Source organism: Rhincodon typus, chromosome 3 (genome assembly GCF_021869965.1).
Source record: "Rhincodon typus isolate 14 chromosome 3, sRhiTyp1.1, whole genome shotgun sequence".
In the NCBI taxonomy this organism is placed as follows: Eukaryota; Metazoa; Chordata; class Chondrichthyes; order Orectolobiformes; family Rhincodontidae; genus Rhincodon; species Rhincodon typus.
This window is the reverse complement of record NC_063334.1, coordinates 51,546,266-51,571,380: the sequence shown is the minus strand read 5'-3', so window position 1 is coordinate 51,571,380 and position 25,115 is coordinate 51,546,266. Positions and strand designations below refer to the sequence as shown.

The window sequence follows — 25,115 nt, the reverse complement described above, 5'->3', positions numbered from 1 at the left end:
AGGAAAAACACACAGTCTGTCTATCTGGCCTCTTGAGCCTGTTCCACTGTTCAATAAGTGAATGGCTGATTGGCATGTGGAATTCAAAGTACAAGCCAATCTACTCCTGATAGCCCTAGATTCCCCTGCCATACAAGAATTTATCCACCTGTCTTAAAAATATTCAATGATCCTACTCCCCATTACCTTCTGAGACAGAATACCAAAGTTGCACAACCTGCACAGAAAATGTAATTTTGTACCAGTAAGAGATAAAAATTCTACTGATCTGTAAAAGACCAATAACATTTCAGGTGAACCCAGAGCTGTGTGATCAATGGACCATACAGATTCAAAACTTGGTAGATTGACAGGAAAACAAAAACCGCCCGAGTAGCTTGCAAGATTGTATAAGCAATGGGCAAGACTGAAAATTTGTTTGAGAAGTTTAGTACTGTATTCTGAGAGTTGTAGTTTAATTTGTACCTAAGTTTTGCATCAGAATGGGAGTGGCACTCAGGGCTGCTGAATCAGTCATAAACATCACAGGAAGCCATTCAACCTCAAGTTCATTTGCAGACCAATCCATCAGTCCCATTCTCCCACTCAAACAAAAATAGCTGTATAGAATTATTTCCTGTGTCCACCCAGCTTCCTTCTGAAATAATGTCATGGGCAGCAAATTCCACACCTTTATCACTTGCTACTTAAAAAGTTCTCTCTTATTCTCTCTGCATCTCTTGTCCAAGGCGTTAAATGTGTACATGGCAGCGCTTGTACCATCATCAGCTACTGTGAGGTTTCTTTCCTTTTCCAACTAATCTAAACCTGTCAGATTCTTATATACCTCTAACAAATCTCTACTCAATCTCCTTTGCACCAAAGTGAACAACCCCCAGTTCTCCAAATTAACCTTATAGCTAAAATCCTTCAACTTCAGAACCGTTCTGCTAAATTTCCTCTGCCCTTTCTCAACTACCCTCATGATCATAGAATCCCTATAGTATAGAAACAGGCCCTTTGGCCCAACAAATCCACAATGACCTTCAGAGCATTCCACCCAGACCCATCCCCCTATACCTCACCTAATCTACACCACCCTGAACACTATGGGCAATTTAGCATGGCCAATCTACCCAGCCTGCACATCTCTGGACTGTGGGAGGAAACCCACACAGACACGGGGAGAATGTGCACAGGACAGTTGCTGGAGGGTGGAATTGAACCTGGGTCCCTGGCGCTGTGAGGCAGCTGTGCCAACCACTGAGCCACTGTGCCACCCCAAAATCTAGGGGAGTTGAGCTTCCACTAAGCATTTTTAATAAAGTATGGTGACCAGAACTAGGTGAAATATTTGAATTGCAGCCTGAATAGAATCTTAAGGGGTCAGCATAACTTTGCTAGTTTTGTACTCAATACCTCTACTTATGAAGTCCAAGATTCCGTCTATGTTCTAACTACTCTGAATAGGTTGTATGACTCTCAAATATCAATTTTCACGAACCTCAAGTTCCTCTGCTCTTGCATACTCTTTACAACAGTCATTAAGTCTTTATGATCTGTTCATTAAATTCCCTTTCATTTATCCTGCTGCTATACACACCTCCAAAGTCCACTTCCAGAATTGGAAGTCAATGCACCCACATTCCAATTAATATGTGCAGACCTGTCAAGAAGCTGTGCAGCCTAGAAGGAACATTGGTCTCCATACTGGCTTCTACCAAAATGTATCATGTTACAATCCTCAGAATTTAATTCCATCTGCTGTTCGCTTGCTCATTCTGCTAATCTATGACTTGTTGATACCAACGGACTGCAACTTCATTGTTCACCACTCCTCCAAGGTTGATAGCATCAGCAAATTTTACTTTCTATTCCAAGATGCTCTGGCCTTAGCACCAACTCGTGGGGAACAACAGTGCCCATGTCCTCTAGTAGGAAGAAAAAAAAACAAAAAACTTAACAGCTGTTCATTATCCTGAAGTAATTTCTTTTGCCCAAGCTGACACTATTCCTATTCTGTGAACCACAATTTTGTTAATTAAGCTTTTATATGGTACTTTGTCAAATGTTTTCTTAAAATACACACAACATAAAGTGCTTTCCCTTCATCAATCTCCTCTTATTTCATAAAAATATTTAGTTAGTTGAGCACTATGTGGTTTTTACAAATGCAGGCTGACTACCTTTAATTAACTCAATTCTCACCCAAGTGCACTTGATGTCCACCCTCCACTGATTCCAAAGCCTTATCTAATACCTACAGAAGATTGGAAGATTATAGTAAGCCTTTCCATTTACACCCACACTTCCTTTAGCAATCAGAGATTCAAGCCACCCAAACCACGCGCCCTGCAATTACGCAACTTAAGCATAGTCGGACTTTCCAATGCCTCCCAGCAGTCTCCATTTTCTTTCCATCTATTGCCTCCATTATCTCTGCAGATAATGCAATTTTGCCAGATTCCTCTTCCTTAGTAAGCACTATTACAAAATACTCCTCAAAACGTTCTACCCTTGCCTTGGGTATCTCCACATATATCATTCTTTGTCCACCACAGTGGGTTCCACGCCATCTTTTAGTAGCTACTTACTATTTATATGCTAGGTTTTATGTTGACCATCAATCTTGTCTAACATTCTCATTTTATTTTCCTTTTCACTTCTGTTCTCAAATTATGTATGACCGGATTCTTGCTTGAAAATTCATCTGACATGCATTGCACACTATTTTTGATGCATTATATCCACCTTCTTCATCATCCAAGATGCCCTGGCTTTGTTCTCCTCCCTCTTGCCCTAGTTGGAATGTACCCAGTCTGCACCTAAGTGTATCCTTCAGAATATCGCACCTTACTCTGTTACAGGTTTTCTTATCAGACTTTGCTTTTATTTTAAAGGCAGAACAATATGGATGCTGGAAATGTGAAAAAAAGTGAAGTGAAAACAGAAAACAATAGAAATATTTCCAATGGTTTCCGTTTTTAGTTTGGTTCTATTTTAACATCCTCATTCCATTGAAATTAGCCCTCTCCTAACTTAGGCTTTTAAGTGTACTCAGTCCTTCTGATACCTCCGACTTTGATTATTCCTTGCACTTCACAATTCTAGCCTAAACCTTATGATACAATGATTACACAAGAGATTTCGCCCCCAGCTGACTCCAACACACACACCTGGTCCACTTTATACTAAGTACCAAATGCAGCAATGTTTCCTTTATCATCAAAATAAAAAAACTAAACATATTTCATAAACTCTGCAACTTCCTTGTACTTTATTCTAAAGCTAAGCCAATAAATATTCTGGTAACAACAACATTCAAGGTCTTTCACATATCCAATTTCCCAGCAGAGTTCCCCCTTTATCTCCCTCTCAATATTTGAAATTCACAGAATATCCCAATAGTGTGATCATACCCTCTTTCTGAACTCTAAAATGAAATGTCTTTGCCCCCTCAAGAATATTCACTTTGCTCAACACAATGTCTTCCCTAATCAGTTTACTACTCCAACTCCCATTTTTGTTTCCCTAGCTTTTTGGAAACTTTTATATCTTTGAATATTAAAAATAGGACTGACAATAAGTTATGTTTCCATTACTAGTACTACATCACCTTCCAACATGGTTATTTATCCTTGTAGCTCACCCCCAAACCTGATCCACCACACTGTGTTTTACATACATTCATTGTAAATTTGCCTTTGTATTCCTCACAGGTTTCCTTAGTTCACTCCTAACAAGCACGATACCATCCCCTCTCTAGCCACGGGAGAGGGGGCACTGGGTGTCAGGTCAGGGTCTGAGATGACCAAGTGGTCTACAGTTAGTGTAGTTGGGGGTGAGAGAGGCAACTGGGGTCAGTTTAATAGTTACTATTAGTGTTGGACTGGGCATTTAATAGTCTAACTTTTCTTGAGTAACTTGGAACCATCCAAGCCCTTGATTTTTATGAAGTAATTTGCAGGGCTTTAGGCATACAGGAACAGCCTAGAAGAAAAAGTTAAAAATATGTGAAGACTCTGCTTCCACTGCATTTTGAGGAAGAGCGTTTCAAAGACCCACAGGCCTCTGAGGAAAAAATAATTTTTATCCGTCTTAAATGGGTGAACCTTTATTTTTAAAGCAGTGATCCCAAGCTCTAGATTCTCCTACAAGAGGAAAGATCCTTTACATATACACCCTGTAAAAACGCCCCAGGGGATCTTAACAGGTTTCAAAGAAGTCAAATCTTACTGTTCTAAACTGCAGCAGATACAAACATAGCCTCTCCAATCTTTCTTCATAAAGCAACATGTTCATTCAAGGTACTAGTTTAAATAAAATACCCTTCTTAGAAGTTTACTGAGTCCCAAAGTTTGGAAACAGGCCATTTGGCCCAATAAGTCCACACCACCCCTCTGAAGAGCATCCCACCCAGACCCGATCCCCTACCCTTGCATTTCCCATGTCTAACCCACCTAACCTAAACATCCCTGGACACTACGGGCAATTAAGCATGGCAATCCACCTACCCAGCACATCTTTGGACTGTGGGAGGAAACCGAAGCACTTGGAAGAAACCCACGCAGACATGGGGAGAATGTGCAAACTCCACACAGACAGTCACCTAAGGCTGAAATCGAACCTGGGTCCCTGGCACTGTGAGGCAGCAGTGCTAACCACTGAACCACAATTTCTTCTCTGAACTGCTTCCAATACACTTACATTTAAATAAAGGAGACAAATTCTGCAGAGTACTTTGGATGTGGCTTCATCAATGCCCTGTATAATAGAAAGATTTTCTACTTTTGTAGTCAATTGCCACAGCAGTAAGCCATAACACGCTATTAGCTTTCCTAATTATTTGCCGTACCTGCGTACTATACTTTTATGATTCATGCATTAGAACACTCAAATCCTTCTGTACTTCTGAACTCTGCAATCTCTCACCATTTAGATTCTTCCTGCTATTATGGACTATTTCACATTTTTCCCACATTATACTTATTTGTCAGATCTTTACCCACTTAATCTATACATATCCCTTAGTAGCCTCTTCGCATCCTCTTTGCAATTTGCTTTCCTACTTCAGTTTGCGTGGTCAGCAAATTTGGCAATTGTGCCTCTGTCCCTTCCTCCAGGTCATTTATGTATATATTGTAAAAAACTGAAGTCCCAATACTGATCCCTCTCACATACCACTTGTGTTGCATCTTGCCAACCAGAAAAGAGGCCCATTTATGCCTACTCTCCCTTCCCATCAGTTGATCAATCTTCTGTCCATGTCAATCTGTTAGCCCCTACATCAGGAACTTTTCTTTCCTCAATAATCTTTCATGTGACATATCAAATGCCTCATGAAAATACAGCAAATCCAATTGTTTCCCTTTATTGATATTACGTTACTTCAAAGAACACAGATTATTTAAACATTTCCCTTTCACAAAACCATTCTGACTCTGCCCAATTCACTTGAATTTTTCTAAATGCTGATATAATGTCTTTAATGATAGCTTCTAACTGCTTCCCTTTGTTAAGCTAACCGACCAGTAGTTTCCTGCTTTGTGTCTCCCTCTTTCCACTCCAATGTAACCTTCCCTGAATCTACAGAATTTTAGAAGATTGAAACCAATGCATCAATCTTACTGGGCACTTCTTTTAAGACCCTGGGCTGAAGTTCATTAGGATCCAGGGACCCGAAAGCCCAAAGCTTGAATAATTTCCTCAGTACCACATCTTTGGTGATTACAACTTCCTCTATTTCCTGCTTTGAAGCTTTTTCTGGGATGATATTTATGTTCTGTATAGTGAAGACCAATGTAAAATACCAATTCCTCTGTCATCTCTAATTTCCATTGCTCATGCCCCAGATTTACTTTCCATACGATCAATGTTCACTTTGTTAATTAATTTCTTTTAAAAACAACTATAGAAACAGCTTTTGTATTTCTGGCTAGCTTTCTCTTGTATTCTATCTTTTTTCTGTCCTTATTAATCTTTTAGTCAGTCGGACTTTGCATTTTATTATATTATATCCAAATTTTTGACCTGTAACCAACTTTTGCACAATTACATGCTCTCCTTTTTAAAATTGATACCACCTTGCCTTTTTTAGTTAACCACAGATCCTTTGAATCTCTCACTGGAATGTATTAGTCAGTTTTCTGAAATACTCCTAAAATATTCACCACTGCATCTCTATTCACTTATCCCAAATCTAAATTTGACAATTTACTTTGGTTAAGTCTGCTTTCATGCACTCACAAGTGCTCTTGCTCTTACATTTTGCCCCAGTTGAGCTCCTTAAATTTTTAAAGGAATAGCTACATTCTGTCCAGCTGCAATTTTCAGGGCTTCCACAATCCAGGGGATCCTTTCTCAATTGCTGCCTCTCCTCACTAAGATCTGCATCACCACATGCATCATCCCATCCTGGCCACTGGAATCCAGCCTCCATCACCAGCTCCACTGAGTTGGCCACCATTCGCCTTTATCACATCTTCACTGTTCCCAGCTGGGACTGGATGGTATTTCCAGCAGTGGCCAGTGCTCCTGGTGATGCATTGGGATTAGAGAGTTTTGGTTGATCATATTGGTCAGCATCTCTGGGAGGAAAAACAGGTTCTGCCTCCAGCCAACTAAATGCTCTAAAGAGCGATATGGCAGTTGAAAGTATTGGAAAATCAATGAAGAAATTCTCAGGATAATGGAAGAGGAGAAAAGATCATTAGTAATTACCTTCAAAAATAGGCAAAGGTCAGATTAGCTATGCTTCAAGGCATGAGAACTTGGTGAAGAAGTTGAATGAAGGTAATTAGAGGGGTGCAGACCGACAGAAAGAGATTGATAACGTTGGAAGATTTGAAATTGAAAATGGGAGACTCCAAGTAACTGAGGAGGAAAATGGACATCTGCGACAAACGGAGCAATAATCAGAGGATCTACTTTTCAGCACGTCACTATTAATACCGTCATACAGAAAGATTACCAAATTATTCCACAGAACCTGATTTTTGAACAATCCCAACTCAACTTCTGGAATTCTGTCGGAAATCTCATTACCATTACATTATACACTATATTTGTTATATGGTTGCCATCTAGATCAGAAATTAACGCAAGAAAGTAGCAGCATAATCATCAAGCTTTTCAGCCAGTTTTACCTACTCAATATTAAAATGGCAAAGATCAAGACTCTGGTTATAATGTCAATTTGTTTTCACACTTGTTATGGCTGTAGTTTCCTCAGTAACAGTATCCTACAATACAAAGATCAGCACAAGCAACCACTTGTTTTACATGGAGGTACATACGCTATGCTTTGTAAAGTGCTACAATTACAAAACTCTACATAACACAGCAGGCCAAGAAAATAAATATTCATATCTTACTATTATTAGGCACAAAGAACCATAAATAACTTCAAACCATAATTTTATTATCTGGCTAGGTTTAACACAGTACACAAGTCTCTTTTGCAGTAGCTAAATAAGCCAGTTGGGTACATTTGCAACAAAGGTAGCCATCAAAACTGTATAATTACTATACCACTGTTTCATCATGCAAACAGAAATAGCTAAAGTAGAAAGCTAAAAAGGGTGGCACAGTGGTTAACACTGCTGCCTTACAGTGCAAAGGACCCGAGTTCGATTCCACCCTTGGGCGACTGTCTGCGTGGGTTCCCATTGGTGCTCTGGTTTTCTCCTACAATCCAAAGATATGGCTAGGTGGACTGGCCATGCTAAATTGCCTATGGCATTCAGAGATTACGTGGTTTAGCCATGAAAAATGGTTAGGGGGTGGGAAGGTTCTGGGTGGGATGCTCTTCAGAGGGTCAGTGTGGACTTGATGGGCTGAATGGCCTGCTTCCACACCATAAGAATTCTATGATTCTAGAAAAAAAAAAGACTACATTCACAATAAAAAAAACAACAACCACCATGGGATGAATGTACAATAAAAGACAAAATTACGTTAAACTATCTTAAATGAATGTTCGTGGACTACGTGGGAAATTTACAACAAAAACAGAAGTTACTGGAAACTCCAGTACTGAGGAAGGGTTAACCAATTTTTCTTCACAGATGCTACCAGACCTGCTGAGCTTTTCCAGCAACTTCTGTGTTTTGTTCTTGATTTACAGCATCCGTTTTTATGGGAAATTTACATATACCTTCAAAGACACAGTAAAGGCTTTTATTTTTGTGAAACCAGCACCAGAAGTATCAATGACTTAATCTTTAGAAACATTAGTGAATGAATCAAATAAAATACATCTCCACTGAGTTCAAGAAACAGAGAATAGTGAAAGTTATTAAGCATGCAATGGAAGAGATTGGTAAATGCCACACAGTGACCGCATTGATTAGTCTTTTAAAAGAAATGGAAGTGGCACACTTACAGTGCTACCTGCCTGGATCCTGAAGGTTACTAGTTTCCTAACCCATCTAGACAGATTAGCAGGATGGGAGAAGGGTAGGCACAAACCATCCACCAGATGACAATGCTACACAGTGTAGATACCAGCATAGCTAGGAGCCATCTAGAAAGGGAGAAAAGATGAACAAAAAAATGCAAATGGGAGTGCAGAAAGATTTAAACTAAAATGACATTGGCAAAGTAACTGCTATAAAGCTGCAATTTTGAAACAAAAGCGCAAGCCAGGTGCCATGCAAAATGCAGTTATTCATTTCTGTAAGACAGCATACAGATTATTTGATCATTTAGAAAGCATTATTTAGCCTTTGATAACTTCAACCTCATGGACAAATGAGGAGTTTGTACTCTGTGGGTTGGATAGAGAAGGTTAATCAGCATTGAACTTTGATAATCAAAAGGGCCTTTTCACAACATTAACTTAATTTCAAGAATCACGTACTGTTTGTGGCATTGGTGGTTCTTCCAATTTGCTACGTCCATAATGACAGTCTGGGTTACTCCCTTAGCTCTTAAGTTTGAGAAATCAATCTCGAGATGAGCTTGAAAGGTAGCATCAATACGACTGAAACCTATTTATTGACCCACCAGATCTATGCCAGTGTTACATGCTGCACATGAGCCCCTTGTCACCTTCCTTAATCTAAACCTATTGGCTTGTCCTTCCATTACTATCTCAATTGTGAGATTAGCAACTTTCTCTTTAATGGAGCTATACTACTTCTCTTAACTCCTCCATTTTGCAAAAAGCTCCAGTGTCTAACCACTTCAGGTAAAGCAGGATGCTCCTGTCATCTTGTGACTGTCTTATATTAATGATCCTTTATTTTGGATTGCACACAATGTGAATTATTTTCTCTACATTTACACTAGTGACCCTATTTGGCCACTGAAAAAAAAAATCACTTCCAACCTATTCAACCTTTCCCAATAGTTATAACCCCCCAGGTCTTACATCTTTGAGTAAATACCTTTTCCACCATCTCCAGGCTTTGCAGATGTTTTCCATGTGCTAGGATGGAGTCCAGTGCTCTCTAAACTCTACTCCAACAGCAATATCATGGATTCTCATTGACTTCATGGAGCTCCTGATATTTGAACAGGTCACTTTCCAATAGCACAAGCTGTGACCCTAGCACCATCAGGAATTAACACTTCCACTTACAAATATTCTTCATAGATCCTGTTCTACATGCCAACAAAATAAATGATCTACATCTGGAATTCTTATTCCACTTGGAGCCAGCAGTTGGCGGTTTAAGGCTCTGGAGTAGACAGAAAATGTCAAGAGGAATTATAGATAATCAAACTGCTTTTATCCATTCAGGATGCCGACAGCCTAATGAATACTTTATATAGAATCTGAACCCTAGTCAATCAAGTAACAGGCCACAAGAATCATATTTCACTTATTCAATTCTTCTGAATATTCTGTACTAAAAATAGGTAATCACAAAGCCATGGGGAAAATTCCTCTTCTAGAAACGATGCGCTGAACTTCGCTAGAGGCAGAAGTGTGAATCATGAAATTTCCTGCTTCAGCAGGCCCCACTTGGTATTACGTGCTCTTTTTACACGATATTTTTGCTCCGGTGAGGCAGAAGGCAGGAAGGAATTATGTCTCTCAGTTTCTGAACAAGATGGGAGGCAGCCACAGGAGCAGCTGAGTGTCAAGCCTTGTTGATTAAAAGACCCACCACTGCTCTCTAGGACACCATCCGACTTGTTTACTTACATTTTATGCCCTCTAACCCTCAACCCCTCATAGGTCATCAACCCCTCCCCAACACAATCGCCATACCACCTCCATGCCTCTTGCCAACTGAAGCCCCCCACCCAATCCCACAGCCCCTCATTTCCTCCATGCCAATTCATGGTCCTTCCTTGCCCATTCACCCAGGATATGCTACGCAGTGACCAGTGATACTTTTAGTAACAATGTTATTTGTGAAACTGTTTATAAGAAGGCTCATTAGTTTTAATTTTTAAAAAAGTTATGTTCCTAGACCAAATCAATCAAGCAGCCAATTAAAGCATCAATAACAGAAGACTTAACATTTTTTACCACTTAACTGTGCAAGCAAACCTTGAGGCATTTACAAAATATCACAAAAATAACTTTCTATAATCGGAGAGATGTTAATCAAGCAAAGTCAACATTTCCCTGTACCTGCGTAAACAACTCACTCACACAATCCTTTAATGAATAAATCAAGCATGAACTTTCCAGTTTTCATTTCGCAGCAGAACACAAGTATAAGGTTGACTTACGAGCTGGATGAAAACAAATTCTGGTTTTATCAGGTAACTGAACCCAGTAGCCAAATAGATGCTTTCATACATAAAAATTCTGAAATCAGATTCTGATTAAGAGTGTTACCTTCAAGATCTAGTTAAACTTTCAGATAACGTGATGTTTCAGAACTGGAACTGCAAGATATGCTTGCTTTTGTAAATCATCTGAATACACTAGTATGAAAATTTGTTCTGTGACACATACCAGGCATCACAACACCGGGTTATAGTCCAACAGGTTTATTTGAAATTACAAGCTTCTGACTTTGTCCACCCCAGTCCAACACCGGCATCTCCATATCACACGTCTGGTGTAATTGACGTCAACAGTTTACTGCGTCAATACCCAGACAGCAAAAAGCATGTACTACAATCTAGAAACAAACTGGTTATTTACGTAAAAAATAACCGAGATGCATGCACTTCATAAACTTATGGTTTAAACTGACTTTAGGGATTGGTTCCTCTCAAACCAAACTAGAAAAGTTGCGTGAAGCCAGAATCCTAAGTTATTTTTAGGTGATCAGAGTGGTTGTTTGAATAATTCAAGTACGCTGGCTTTTCATCTCCAACATTACTGTTCAATATAAAACACACAAAGGATGGAAAGCTCCCTTCTAATCAAATTTAAGAATTTTATGTCAAATTAATTGAGCCACGCTTACAATCTTCCTGAGGGACATACGTCTCCACAGCACAAAAACATCTGCATTTCCAGTCTAATTGGCACTGAACTAATCGCAAACAGTCCCTAAAAAGGTGTCAATGTTAATAATGCAATGATTATACACATGCATAAATCAGCATTATTGATACTGATGTGATCGATCCAGTGGTAAAAAAATTGATTCAGTTCCTTAGTACAGACAAAATTGTTCATTGTGGATATATATCCATAGACATCCAATAGATCAACTAAAAGCTTACACTTCCAACTCAAATAGAATGTGACACTTTAACTATGTTCATAGTTGAGACAGATTATCTTAGGGTGATGATACTTGGATGGCATTTTATTTTCTGTACATTTTAATGAGAAATGAACATGCCTTGCAAGGCCAACGTTTATTGCCCATTTCTAACCACCCTTAAGCTGCCAGGTCATTTCAGAACACAGTTAAGAGGACAAATATAAAATAAGGATTACAATGAAATGATGGAATATCAACTGGTGTGCTGTGTAAACAGCCTAAACAGATTATTTTTGCAATGCTCAGTTTGAGACCTTCATTACAGTACACTACATGCCTCATTTTGGGTAATCTAGCAAATCTAGACTTAATGAAGAGAACCTTGAGAAATCAAGTGCTTCCTCAACCCCATTTGAGATAATCAAGTTTACAAAGGGTTACAACAGTACAGCACAGAAGAAGGCTATTTAACCCATCAGGCTTGTGCCAGATCAACCCAGTGTGTCCCACTCCTTCCCAAACCCCTGTAATTTTAAATATTCCTATCAAATCTCCTTTAGCCTTTTCTGCTCTGAGACCCACATAGTTGCTTCAATCTGCCCACATAACCGTAGGGCTGCATCTCTGCAACAATTCCAGTAAAACGCTTCAACTCCTACAAAGTCTTCACAACTTTCATAAAGCACGGTGCCCAGAAATGGACACAAATTCTATCTGGAACTAAATTAATATCTTCTACAAGTTCATTATAACGTTCTGGACTCTTTGTATTCTATTCCTCTATTTTAGAAAGTAGGGATTGTAAAGTGGAAGGCGGCATTTGGTATGCTTGCCTTTATTGGTCAGTGCATTGAGTATAGGAGTTAGGAGGTCATGTTGCGGCTGTACAGGACATGGGTTAAGCCATTTTTGGAGTATTGTGTGCAATTCTGCTCTTCCTGCTACAGGAAGGATGTTGTGAAACTGGAAAGTATTCAGAAGATTTATAAGGTTGCTACCAGGATCAGAGGATTTGAGAGGCTGAATAGGCTGGGGCTATTTACCCTGGAGCATCAGGGACAGGTTTATGAAATCATGAGGGGCATGGATAGGTAAATAGACAAGGTCTTTTTCCTGGTGGGGGGGGGGGGGGTCCAAAACTAGAGGGCACAGAACAGAAACAGAAGTTGCTGGAAAAGCTCAGCAGGTCTGGCAGCATCTGTGAAGAAGAAAACAAAAACCAGTTAACGTTTCGGGTTTGGTGACCTTGGTAACTCTGATTTTTTTTTTTCTTCACAGATGCTGCCAGACCTGCTGAGCTTTTCTAGCAACTTCTGGTTTTGTTCCTGATCTACAGCATCCGCATTTCTTTCAGTTTTTACTAGAGGGCACAGGTTTAAGGTGAGAGGGAAGGATTTAAAAGGGACCAAAGAGGCAATCTTCTCATGCAGAAGATGGTGTGTGTATGGAATGAGCTGCCAGTGCTGGAGGCTGGTAGAATTACAACATTTAAAATGCATCTGGATGAGTATATGATTCGGAAGGGCTTAGAGGGATATGGGGCAAATGGGACTAGATTTATCTAGGATATCTGGTCAGCATGGACGAGTTGGACCAAAGAGTCTGTTTCCATGTTGTACAGCTCCATGACTCTGTTCCATTAACCTGTTCTGCCACTTTCAAAGCTTTCTACACAAATACCCTCATGTCTCTCTCTTTTTGCACCCCATTAAAAAAAATATAACTTTTTTTTAAAAAATTGTTTGTAGGATGTGGGTGTAATTGGCCTGGTCAGCATTTACTGCCCAACTCTAACTGCCCATTACTAACAAGGCTATGTCACAGAATGTTAAGAATCAACCACATCAGTGTAGATATGGAGTCAAATGTAGGCCAGATCAGGTAATCATATGTCCTTGCCTGCAGGATATCAGTGAACCAGAGGGGCCTTTATGATGATCAATGGTTGCCATTTGACAAGCTTCCTTCAAGTAAATATTTTTATGGAATTTAAATTTCACCACCTGCCATGTTGAGTTTTGAACCGAAGTCCCAGGACATTAGGCACTCTAGATTACTAGTCTAGTGACATTACCTATGTGCCACAGCTTCCCACCTTGTACTTTTATTTCTCCTCATTCTTTCAATGAAAATGCACCAGCTCACACTTCCCTGCAATGGACATTAACTTATTCTGCCAGCTTGTCCACGTCCTCTTGAAGGCTTGCTGTTTACTTTGCTACTAAAGTTTTCTGTACAAACTTCAAAACTGTACATGGTACACACAAGTCCACATCATTAACTTATATCAAAAAAAGCGGTTCAGGTGCTGGACCCTGAGGAAGGTCGCTATATAAATTTTCCCCAGTCTGAATAACAGTCATTTGCCACAGCTCTTTTTCACTCCAATTTTTTAATCCATGCTGCTATTACCCCTTTTAGGGATGTCTCAACTCTTTTCTTTAAATAAAAAAAAAGACATTTAATAAGCAGTACTTTACAAAACATCTTTTAAAAGTCCATATGTACATCAACTTCATTGCCCTCACCAAGCCTCTCAGTTACTTGCTCTAAGATTTCAAGCAAATTGTTCAAACATGTCTTACCTTCAACATGTTTGTGCTAACGCCTTTGGTAGTACCATGATGAGTAAAACGTCAGTGAAAACTACCAGCTTCTTAGACCACAACCAAAGGTCACAAATTTAAGATAAAAAATACAGGGGAGAAAGAAACTACAGAGAAGTCAGAACGTAGAAAACTAACGCTGTTGAAGTAGAGCTCAAAATTCTTTCAAGCATTTATTTTGAAGAAAAGTTTGACTTGTGTCTAGTGAGTGAACAGAAAGGTGTGACAATACTAGGTGGCTAGAAGAGAAAGAGACACACTTGATGGGCTACATAACTTGTGTGGGTTATAGGCAAAGGTAGAATTGTGTTCTAATGTAATTCCTATCATTCATTGATCTGTCAACATTTACAGTTTATGTAACTCGTGAGCACACTGAAACTTCGAAGAGCATCAGATTCATGCTCTCTGTATCCTAGTATGTGCATTCCTTTTAGGAGTAGTTGGGGTAGAGACAATGAGGTAGGAGCAGACAATACCATGATTCCAAAAAATAAAAGGAATAGCTATGCTGGATTCTTTTGCATCAATTCTGACAGAAAATTTAAATTTCATGTTTTAGCAATAGCACATGCAATAAATGCAATTAGTTTCATGGCGAGACACCAAGCCATGTACAAGAATATTTGTATTGCTACTATTAATTGTACTGACTCAAGCAAAGTATCAGTTTCATGCAACATTTTAATATCATAATAGAAGTATACGTTTATTTATTACTTACCTCCTATCCACCTAGGTTAATTCTTACACTAGCCCCGAGGAGTAACCTACAGCAGGACCCGATCCCTAGATACATAGGTTTTATGTGAAAGATTATTTTTGAAATGTCTTAAGCTGCATCCAGCTTTATTCAAAAAAGGACACGAAAGACATTAAGCTTGTCCTTCCAAATAAGGCACAAAATTCAGTTCAAATGGCTTCACGGAAGATGCAGTCATAAGTTCAAATAGATTTCATGGCAATAATCACAAGCCCCATAGAGGTGACACTGCAGTTGATTACATACAATTATCCCACATGATTCAGTCTGCCCAGACTGATAGGATCGAAAATTTCTCTTTTGCCTCTTTCAAGGGCCACATGAAATAATTTTAGGCAAAGTGCAACTCTTCAACAGGTCTGAACTTCGCGATCCCAGCACAAAAATGCTTGGCCAACCTGAATCTTATTTGAAAGATTACACTGATGCCGGATGTAGGATATGGAGCTATTAATAGTGTAATAGAGAGTTTTTGATATAGATATTAAGGCATATTACTGGGTTCAGCAAAGGAATCCTTGCTTTCCAGCTAACTGCATTATTCTTTATCTAGGACTGCATCGTGTAGACTCAAAATATGTGAAATAGCAATGCATCTCATTTTGTAGGAACAACTTCTTTTATCTGACTAAAAAAAGAATGAACATTAATCCAAAAGTAAAACCTCAGTTTGAGGAGAATTCTGGCTACAGGCATCAGATACTATTAAGTCTACTTTTAATAGCACTAGATACTCACTTTATGGATCCAACGGTTACAGATCTAGCTGGTCTTCTACTCTTCAATACCCGAAGTTTATCCCCTTGGGTAAGTTCATTTTTATTAGTGCAGTGATCATCATTATCATTGTACTGTGAAGAAAATAATAAATAAAAATCAGAATAATTAACATTTTCCAAAATAAAGTAAATCAACATCACACCAATTACACATATGAAAGACCTGAAGATCACAACACGACCAAGAGAACAAGTTTCATATTGTCCTGTTTATGTAGTGAACAAATACTGTAAACTAATTGCTTTCTATTATTTTGCCATCTTCAAATCCATTGTTTAAATTATAGACTGGATAACAGGGACATTTGAAGTTAGCTATAACCAAAGCTGCTTTATTTCTGGTACGGAAAACATGAAGTGCTAGTCTTCATAGCTCCCTTACCTAAATGTCTTCAATGTCTCCACAACAAAAGACGCAGATGCTAGAAATCTTAAATAAACAAAGAAAATGTTTGAAATAAATCAGGTGTGACAACGTCTGTGAAGAGGGCAGCAGGATTCAAATTTCAGATAATTGGAAATTTAGCTGAAATGCATTTATCACTCCACAGATACTGCATACCTGCTGAGCATTTCCAGCATTGTGCGCTTTTACCTCATTACTGACATTCTGGGGGTTAACATTTACCAGAAATAGAACTGGGCCAGCCATATAAATACTGTGCTACAAGAACAAGTGGATGAAAGTCTTTGCCTATGTGGAGACAGCAGAGGAGCCACTGATAGGGCCAAGGAACCTGCGAGAGGAGTCATGCCCATTGTCCCTTTGTTAGACACTGCTTTGTGCAGCAAGGGCTGTCTTTCCAATTAGTATGGCTTGGGCCTCCCTCTGCTGTAGGCTAAAATAGCAGTGTAGATTAGAGTGAGGCCTTACAGATCTCAAAAGGCCAAGGGTGGGCAGGCTGCCTGACAACTCCACCAAAGGGAGCAGATAGGTGACAGGCAGTCCACTGATGGTGCTGGTGGTTGTGGGGAGGACTGAAGTGTAAAATCTAGCAATGATGCTGAAATAATCACAAAGTGACTAAAAGATTAATGCATTGTGGCATCATACATCAATATTGAATAATAACACCATTACACTTAAATTAGGTAATAAAACAAGAGACTGATTCAAAATGGATAATTCTCATCTGAAATGAAGACTTAAATTTCAGCTTTGAGTAATCCTGAAGTACATGCATATAGTGCAAGCTTCATTATACGAAGTTACATTCAATGTCTGCCAAAAAAGAAACTGGCATCTTTTAAATATTTAACAGAGAGAAAAAAAAATCCAGAAAACAGAGCTCTCAAAAGATTCAGTTGAAAAGAACCATTCAACCTAGGTTGATTCATCCATTAGAAAGATTCAAGTGCATGACTACTGCATATAAATGCTTCTGGAAACTATTCCCTACGACTTCACTTTATTGAAGAAATGGTCTCCGGCTGAAACACAAGTGTACAATGCGGCAGACACAAATTTCTGCTTAATTGTTCAATCAATAACAAAAGAAATGAAGATAAAAATCAAATAATCCAAAGTATCTACTTATAATACATATTAAACATTATTAAACACAAAAATTATAGCTTTTTTTAAAATAACGAGACCAAACTGCCTGCAGTAATGATCCCTACGACATCCTGCAACTCAAAAATGGATGTGTTTATGTCTACTGCTACTTCACCAATGCTGTATCCATTATGATATGTTACCCCTAGAGATCACTGAGTACCACTGTATCATTCAGGACATAACAACTTGTATGTATACTAGCTGCTTTTGAAGAATAAAAAAAATCCATCCATGTGATGATTACTGATTGTACAAAGACTTCCCCATATCTGCCTCAAGTTTGATTTTGATTATTTTCAGTCATTTGCCCATTATTCAAGTAATTTTTTGCTTTCCTCAAGTTCAGACCTTTGTTACAAATGTGCTTCAATACCCCCTTGCACCTTGGTGACCAAATCCAGACACTGTATTCAACATGTATTCTCACTAAATAACTAAGTAATTTGACCATAACAAGACCAGGTTCTAACCCCAGCAATCTACTTTATCTCAAACTGACCTTCCAGGCTCTTTCAGTCTTTCTACCACAATGATTGCCTAAATAAACATCAGTAATGTTGTCTGCCTTCATCTCTACTTCAGTCTATGTGGTGGCAACATTCTCAGCCATGCTTATCACAGAAACTTGGCAATTCCAATGTCAGCCTGACCAGCTTCCAATCCTTCACCTGTAAACCTCTGCTCAGCTATCCTGTCTTGTTCACCTATCACTCAGTCCTTGCTAAGTTACACATTGTCTCCCATAACCCAAATTTAATGTTTTCATTCTGGTATTCAGATTCATTCACTTCCTCCAACAGTTTTCATGATGTGGAGTTGTCAGTTTTGGACTGGGATGGACAAAAGTCAGAAATCACATGACACCAGGTTATAGTCCAACAGTTTTATTTGAAATCACAAGCTTTTGGAGTGCTGCTCTTTCACCTGATGAACATCCAATGGTTTTACCCATCTCTAACCTTCTCCAATTGTGCAACACATCCTTACTCTCCAGAACTCCCTACTACTCAGACTTGGCATCAAAAACCCCTAGACCCCTGTTAAATCCCTCCTTAAAACCTACACCTATGATCAAGCTCTGATGAAGGGTCACCGGACCCGAAACGTTAACTCTGTTTTCTCCTTCACAAATGCTGCCAGACCTGCTGAGCTTTTCCAGCAACTTTGTTTTTGTTCCCGATTTACAGCATCCGCAGTTCTTTTGGTTTTTAAACCTATGATCAAGCGTTTGGTTTCCCCTTTCTAATAGTGGCTTTTGGCTCAGCATTCATGTTTTTGTAATTGTGTTTCTGAAACACCTTGGGATATTTTTCTATATTATGGGCAGAACATAAATGTTGTGTGTTTTGGAAATATATTCAAACCATTTGATTTTACCAATTCCAGTTCAGTACTAAATGGGCATTTAAAGGATCACCAAAGACCATCATAAAATTTATTTCCTATTTTCCTGGTATCTAATGGAGACACATTGTTTTTTCTATTTCAAATGTTTCCCAATGGGGGATATATTTTACTCTTCACGAACCTATCCAAAACAGAGGGACTGACTGTGGAGCAGAAACCCACTTGTTCAGTCAACAGGGTTTACTGTGGCTCTGGAATTCAGTCACAGCACAGTCAACTCATTTCTGCGTATCGTGATCAGAAGCTGGGCAGGGTGATGCCTAAAACTTGGCAAAAGAGAAACGTCAACAAGATCAGAATGACTGAACCATACATAAATTGCAATGGTTTCAGCAACCACAGCAATGGAGTAAACACTTGGGAAAACTATCTCAGAACCTTCCTTCTGAAGTCTTATTGCAGAATCCATGGTACTGAGTGAGGCAATATTTGACAAGGTTGGGAGGAAGGGGCTAGCCTGTCAACCAAGCTGACGTGAACGCAAGTGATTGATCAAGTGAGCTACACCAGTGTGGTTCCTCAAACCTGGATAGATCCCCAAGATAGTCATAAACCTCCGGAGTGTGGCAAAAGGGGAGTGGCATTTCATTTGCCAAAGCCGACCTCCTCACCTTGATTTCTCATCATTTTCCTGCACAATACAACTCAGACCAACACAACTTCACTCATTCCTTGTTCTCCAAAAATTCACCAAGGCTCCTTAGACAGCACTTTCCAAACTCATGACCACTACCATCTAGAAGGACAGGGGCAGCAGATACATGGAAATACCATCAGCTGCAAGTTCCCTTTAAGTCACTCACTCTCCAGACTTGAAAATATCATCTTTCCTGCAATATTGCTGGGTCAAAATCCTGGAACACTCTCCCTATTGTAGATGCAACTACACCAAACGGTCTACGTTGCTCGAGGTGGTGATTCACCTCTACATTTCTCAAGTGCGATTGGGGATGCATAACAAATGCTGGTCTAGCTAGCAAAACCCAAATCCCATGAATTAGTAAAGACAATCTCTAAAATCCATCTCAACTTCCAACACTGGCACTTTGTTTCATCTGAGCCCCCTTGAGTCCAACATTCTCCATTAATGTTTTCCTTTCTTCCCCTCCTCACATCAATGTCCCTCACCCATAACTTTGTTTCTATCACTATAGAACCAACCTCAGAGCCCCAAGGAGGGGCACAGAACAAGTCGATTGAGAGGAACTGCGAGGCTAGCCTTCCAGTAACATTCTTCTTAACTACTGCCATCATGTGTCCAATGTAAAGAAGGTCACTGCTGGAGACTGCAAATGTCAATATCAGACTACTGTAAAGCCCTGAGCTTTATCATGCACTGGTATACACATTTTTCAAGACCGTTTGTAGGTCTCATGTGGATTTTTCTCTCTTTCAAGTTGGATCAGTGTCCAATTTCTGCACCCTGTTGGGCAGCATGTGTCAGAGAAGGTTGCTGGTGCTGCTCACGCTGGAGTTGTGGCTGCCTTTTTGTTCCTCATAGTTAGGAAAAAGTTGTTAAATAATATTGTTGATTTCTTAAACACGCTTTTTAAGCTAAATGGTTATATAGTATTAGCCTTTAATAAACATTTCTATGAAATGCAGTAAAGCTGTAAAATTTGATTAATGCTATCCAATAACGGCAGCAGGAAATACCAAAATTTCACTTACCATGTGACATTCTTGTTGATCAATTGTCATGTTTTGATTATCATTAATAGAAATATCATCAACCCCAGAAAGGATCCGGGTAACGCCGACCTTGTCCTTTCCATTTTGCTGATCTTTTAATTTTGCATGGTAAAGGTCACCTTCGGCCCATAGACTGGCTTGTTTCCTGCCAAACATAATATTAAAAAGAGGTTAAAAGAACAGAAAGTATGTAGGGACAACCATCTCTCGAATGAACATGGGCAACGTGTGGGTAACGCGAGGAAATGGAAACCCTGACATCGACAAAGATGGTGCGTTGCTAACATCTCAATATTTCTATTTCCCATTGAGGATGTCACTGAGTGCTAAGTGAAGAACCATTTGTTCCATGGGGACGTGAAGCCAGGGAGTCTGTTCACAACAGCGCAAGAATTAGGAGCAGGAGTTGGCCTTCGATAAAATCATGGCTGATCTGATCATTGTCTCAAGTCCATTTTCCTTCCCCTGCTTCCCAAAAACCTTGACTCCCGTATTGATGGGAAATCTCTCTAACTTGGAATAGGTTCATCGATTCAAGCTCCACTTGTCTCCAAGGAAGAGAACTCACAGGTTAACCATCCTCTGAGAGGTTCTCGTCTCAGCCTCATTAACGATCTGGATGAAGGAACTGAGGACATTGTTGCTGAATTTGCAGATGACATAAAGCTAGGTGGAGGGGCAGGTAGTGTTGAGGAAGCGGGGAGGATGCAGAAGGACTTGGTCAGGCTATGAGAGTGGGCGAAGAAGTGGCAAATGGAATAGAGTATGGGGAAGTGAGGTTATGCACTTCAGATGAAAGAATAGAGGTGTACATAATATTTCTGCTACCCAGGTGGATAGAGTTGTTAAGGCGGCGTATGAAGTGTTAGCTTTCATTAACAGAGGGATGGAGTTCAAGAGCTGTGAAGTTATGCTGCAGCTATACAAAAGCCTGGTTCGGCTACATCTGGAGTATTGTGTCCAGTTCTGGTCGCCTCATTACAGGAAAGATGTGGAAGTGTTGGAAAAGGTGCAGAGGAGATTTACCAGGATGTTGCATGGAATGAAGGGAAGGTCTTATGAGGAAAGGTTGAGAGAGCTAGGGCTTTTCTCTTTACAATGACGAAGGATGAGAGGTGACTTGATAGAGGTGTACAAAATGATCAGAGGTATAGATAGTGTGGACAGCCAGAAACTTTTTCCTAGGGTGGAGGTAGCTACTACGAGGGGACATAGTTTTAAAGTGAAAGGAGGTAGATATAGTGGAGACGTCAGAGGTAGGTTCTTTACTCAGAGTGATAGGGGCGTGGAATGCATTGCCAGAGAGGGTGGTGGAGTCGGCCTCATTAGGGGCATTTAAGCGGCTATTAGATAGGCATATGGATGGTAGTATAAAGGTAGGGGTGGAGGTTAGATAGACCTTAGGTTTAGGGTAAAAGTTCGGCACAACATCGTGGGCCGAAGGGCCTGTACTGTGCTGTACTGTTCCACGTTCTTTGTTCTATATTAAGAAGCACTCATCCTTGTTTCTATATGGGACTGTCCAGTACATTTGTCATTCTTCTGTGGCCAAAAGTTAAACCTACAAACTCTCTGCTCAGTGACTCCGGACCTGACCACACTTTTGTTTACTGTGCTGTGAATTCATTTGCATTAGCTTTTAATGCCAATATTTTGCATTAACTAATTCAACTTAATTTCTGACTTGCTATGTATCTCTTCTTGCTTGCAAGTCCAAACAGATGTTAGACTGCCTTGATCACACCACCTTCTCCAATTTAGAAATAAAAAGCTTTTGCGCATAGTCACAAACTGTGTAACACTAATCAACCATTTAAGGTAATTACTTCTTTACTGAACTACAAAACCTAACATCTATACGAGCAATTGGATCTGGTCTTCATTTTCTCCCAAGCATTTTTCCTGCTCCCCATTTTTACTTAAGTTTTCTATCTGATCCAACATATTCTTACTTAACACTTAAACATTTGCTGCACTTGTCATATTTTCTTTAGGATTTTTTTGTCTTGTTGAAATAGATAGGGTGCTGGGGGAATGTGAGGAATAAATTTTTAAATAAATATGTGACCACAGCTAGTCAAAACATCGCATGCCATTGATTACAGCTGGCTTGCAATGCAGTGTGATGCCAGAGTGGGTTCAATTCTATACTGGCTGATGTCACCACAAAAGCCCCTTCACCTCCACCTCAACCCTCACATATCCCTCAGATTAAAAAAAGTGACCACTGGTCATTGCTCTCTTTTAAGGAGAGCAGCCTATGACGACTTCTATTCTTAACCCCCAAAAAATTGGTGATATTTAGTTACTACTTAGGGCTTCAAGTAAAACATTAAGGTTATAGAAAATTAAATGCTGAATAAAATAATTCTACTTGCTTGATATAAACTTTAAGAACTTCTTTCAATCATTCTACACTCATCTATCAAAAAAGTCTGCTTGATGTAGCAAACACAATGGGTACAAAAAGTTAAGATTACAAACGTTTATGCTCTTATAATATTAACGTGCCTCAAATGAACTTAAAAGAGCAAAAAGCGTTTCCCTAACTTCTGCATGTCTGCCTTTTTCAATGTTATTACTTCTTGTTTTTGAAGGTAGTGAACTCGGATTGGAGAAAACACCACAGGTGATTTACCCAAGCTCAGATTTTAACATGTGAATCTAGAAAGCGAGCATCAACAGGCTTGTGAATCAAGGGGGGCACTGATGCCAATTTCAATCCTGTTTCACATCCATCCTCATATTTGTATTTCTTGCAATGGGTGGTTCATCCATCATGACTAAGAATCATAATGATTGGTCTTCTCTTCATTCTTTGAGTAAGAGGTCAACTGTAGTATTTCAATATTGCACAAAGATTATGCATCAAACAGAGATCTTCGAACTCTACACAATTTAGTCTAAAGCTATATTTTACACAACTCTTTGGACATCCCATGTCAGATATGCTCTCAAATCTCTGCCACTACCAGAAGGTATCTTACTGTTTGTAGGAATAGATTTAATGACTTATGAACTTCTCTTCAATTTACCCTTCCTCTACTTACCTTGCTCAAAAATACACCATCATTGGCTTGTGTACTTTGTATTCCAGCTTCAAATGCATTTACTCTTAGAACTCCAACATGTTCCTTATGAAAAGTTATCAAAGACTGTGCACCAATTTATTTTTCCTGCCATAAGGTAGGATATCCTTCTAATCATATATCGGGTATCAGCAAATACTTTCGTTAAACTGTGCTTAAAGTCCCTTCATAACATATTAATTAAGAACAGCAAGGTACTTACTCTTCTAAAAAGTGCTGTTGAGGTCCTATAACCGATCCTGGTCTACAAATTCTAATCCAAGCAATGGCTTCTGCAGCCGTTAGTTTGTAGTGTTTCATGATATAACATGCTATAAGAGTACCAGTTCGGCCTAAGCCAGCTATAATATTAAAACAAACAAACGAACAAACGTCATTCCCCTCATATCAGAAAGCTTTAAATTGAAGCATACAGAACTATTAAAGGAAATGCATTGTTGAATTATGCATTCTATTTGTTTCTCAAATGAAATTAATGTGTCTTCATTAAAAAAAAACAGGATCAAGTTTATGCTTTTGTCCACCTACCCCCTCCCAACCTAGCTATAATCTAATATATTGAACTTAAAGATGGCAACCTGCTATTTATTCCTGGTTTAAAATTTCAAGCAATGAATTTCCAAGAGAATATAAATCTCTGTTTGTCTAGAAGTTACAAAAGGAAATCATGATTCATCGCCATTAATTTCTAGAAAACAAAGACAGGCTTAGGCTGGCCCAATTACTTCAGATGCTGACAAGCCAAAAAACTGTGTTTTGCAATTTATTTTTTTGAAACACATACAACACGTTCAAATTTTCTTTTTTAGTTCCATCGCTCAGATGACACAGGCATTGTTAATATCATTATCGCAAATGAAAGTTAGCAAAAATACCTTTACAGTGCACGGCAACGACCCCCTCTGCATTTTCGCAGATATTCAAGAACTTCTTGACTATTGTATCACTAGGTGTACTTCCATCCACAAAGAAGAGATCATAATGCTCAAAACGAGCATCTGTGAATCGCTTGGCATCATACATTTTCTTGTTTAAACGGATAATAGTGGTGATGTTGTGCTTTCGGAAGTACTGAAAATAGGCCTCGGGTGCATGCAGAGGATAACCTAATCCAACAAAGAGAAAGAAGATATATGCTTGAATTCATTTCCAACATTTAGCAGTTTTACACTCAAACAAAAAAAACTTAAACCTGCTGGTTTCAGCAAGTTTTGATTTGAATCCTGGAACATCAACTTCACATTACTCTTTCCACATGCTGTCTGAATTAGTGTGTTGCCATCATTACTAACTTGTTTCTTTCCATTTACAAACAGTAATGCTTAGAGTTTCATGTTGAAGAGTTAAAAGTGTGTAAAAGAACAAACTGGGGTCTCATTTGGAAAACAAATACATGAAATATTATACACACATACAAGGAGTAATATACATTATTGACACCACAGAAAACCATAGCTAGCATTAATGGTTTACTATTCTTAAAAACAATTTTAAAATGCAAAATAGGTTATGCAATCTTAACATAATTAAAACTGGTTAGACAGACAAAACATAATGGATATTGAAGGCTAATATTCAGAGGTTTCTCATTCCAACCAGTCATTATTCGTCTCCA

General features: G+C 39.1%; 1 protein-coding gene across 6 annotated transcripts in view; it reads right to left on the bottom strand.

Moving 5' to 3' along the window:
• The window catches only part of LOC109919808 (dual specificity protein phosphatase CDC14A-like), an 82,025-nt gene that overhangs the window by 17,748 nt on the left and 39,162 nt on the right, over positions 1-25,115 (bottom strand). For 4 of the 6 annotated variants that reach the window (XM_048620238.1, XM_048620252.1, XM_048620264.1 and 1 more), the window contains exons 9-12: positions 24,376-24,606; positions 23,703-23,841; positions 20,391-20,556; positions 15,711-15,823 (exon numbers count right to left, since the gene is read on the bottom strand). In XM_048620238.1, coding sequence (XP_048476195.1) covers positions 15,711-15,823; positions 20,391-20,556; positions 23,703-23,841; positions 24,376-24,606 — 649 coding nt within the window. Of the gene's footprint in view, positions 1-8,362; positions 8,504-15,710; positions 15,824-20,390; positions 20,557-23,702; positions 23,842-24,375; positions 24,607-25,115 lie in introns of all 6 variants that reach the window. The other 2 variants (XR_007266124.1, XR_007266125.1) reach the window with 1 other exon arrangement.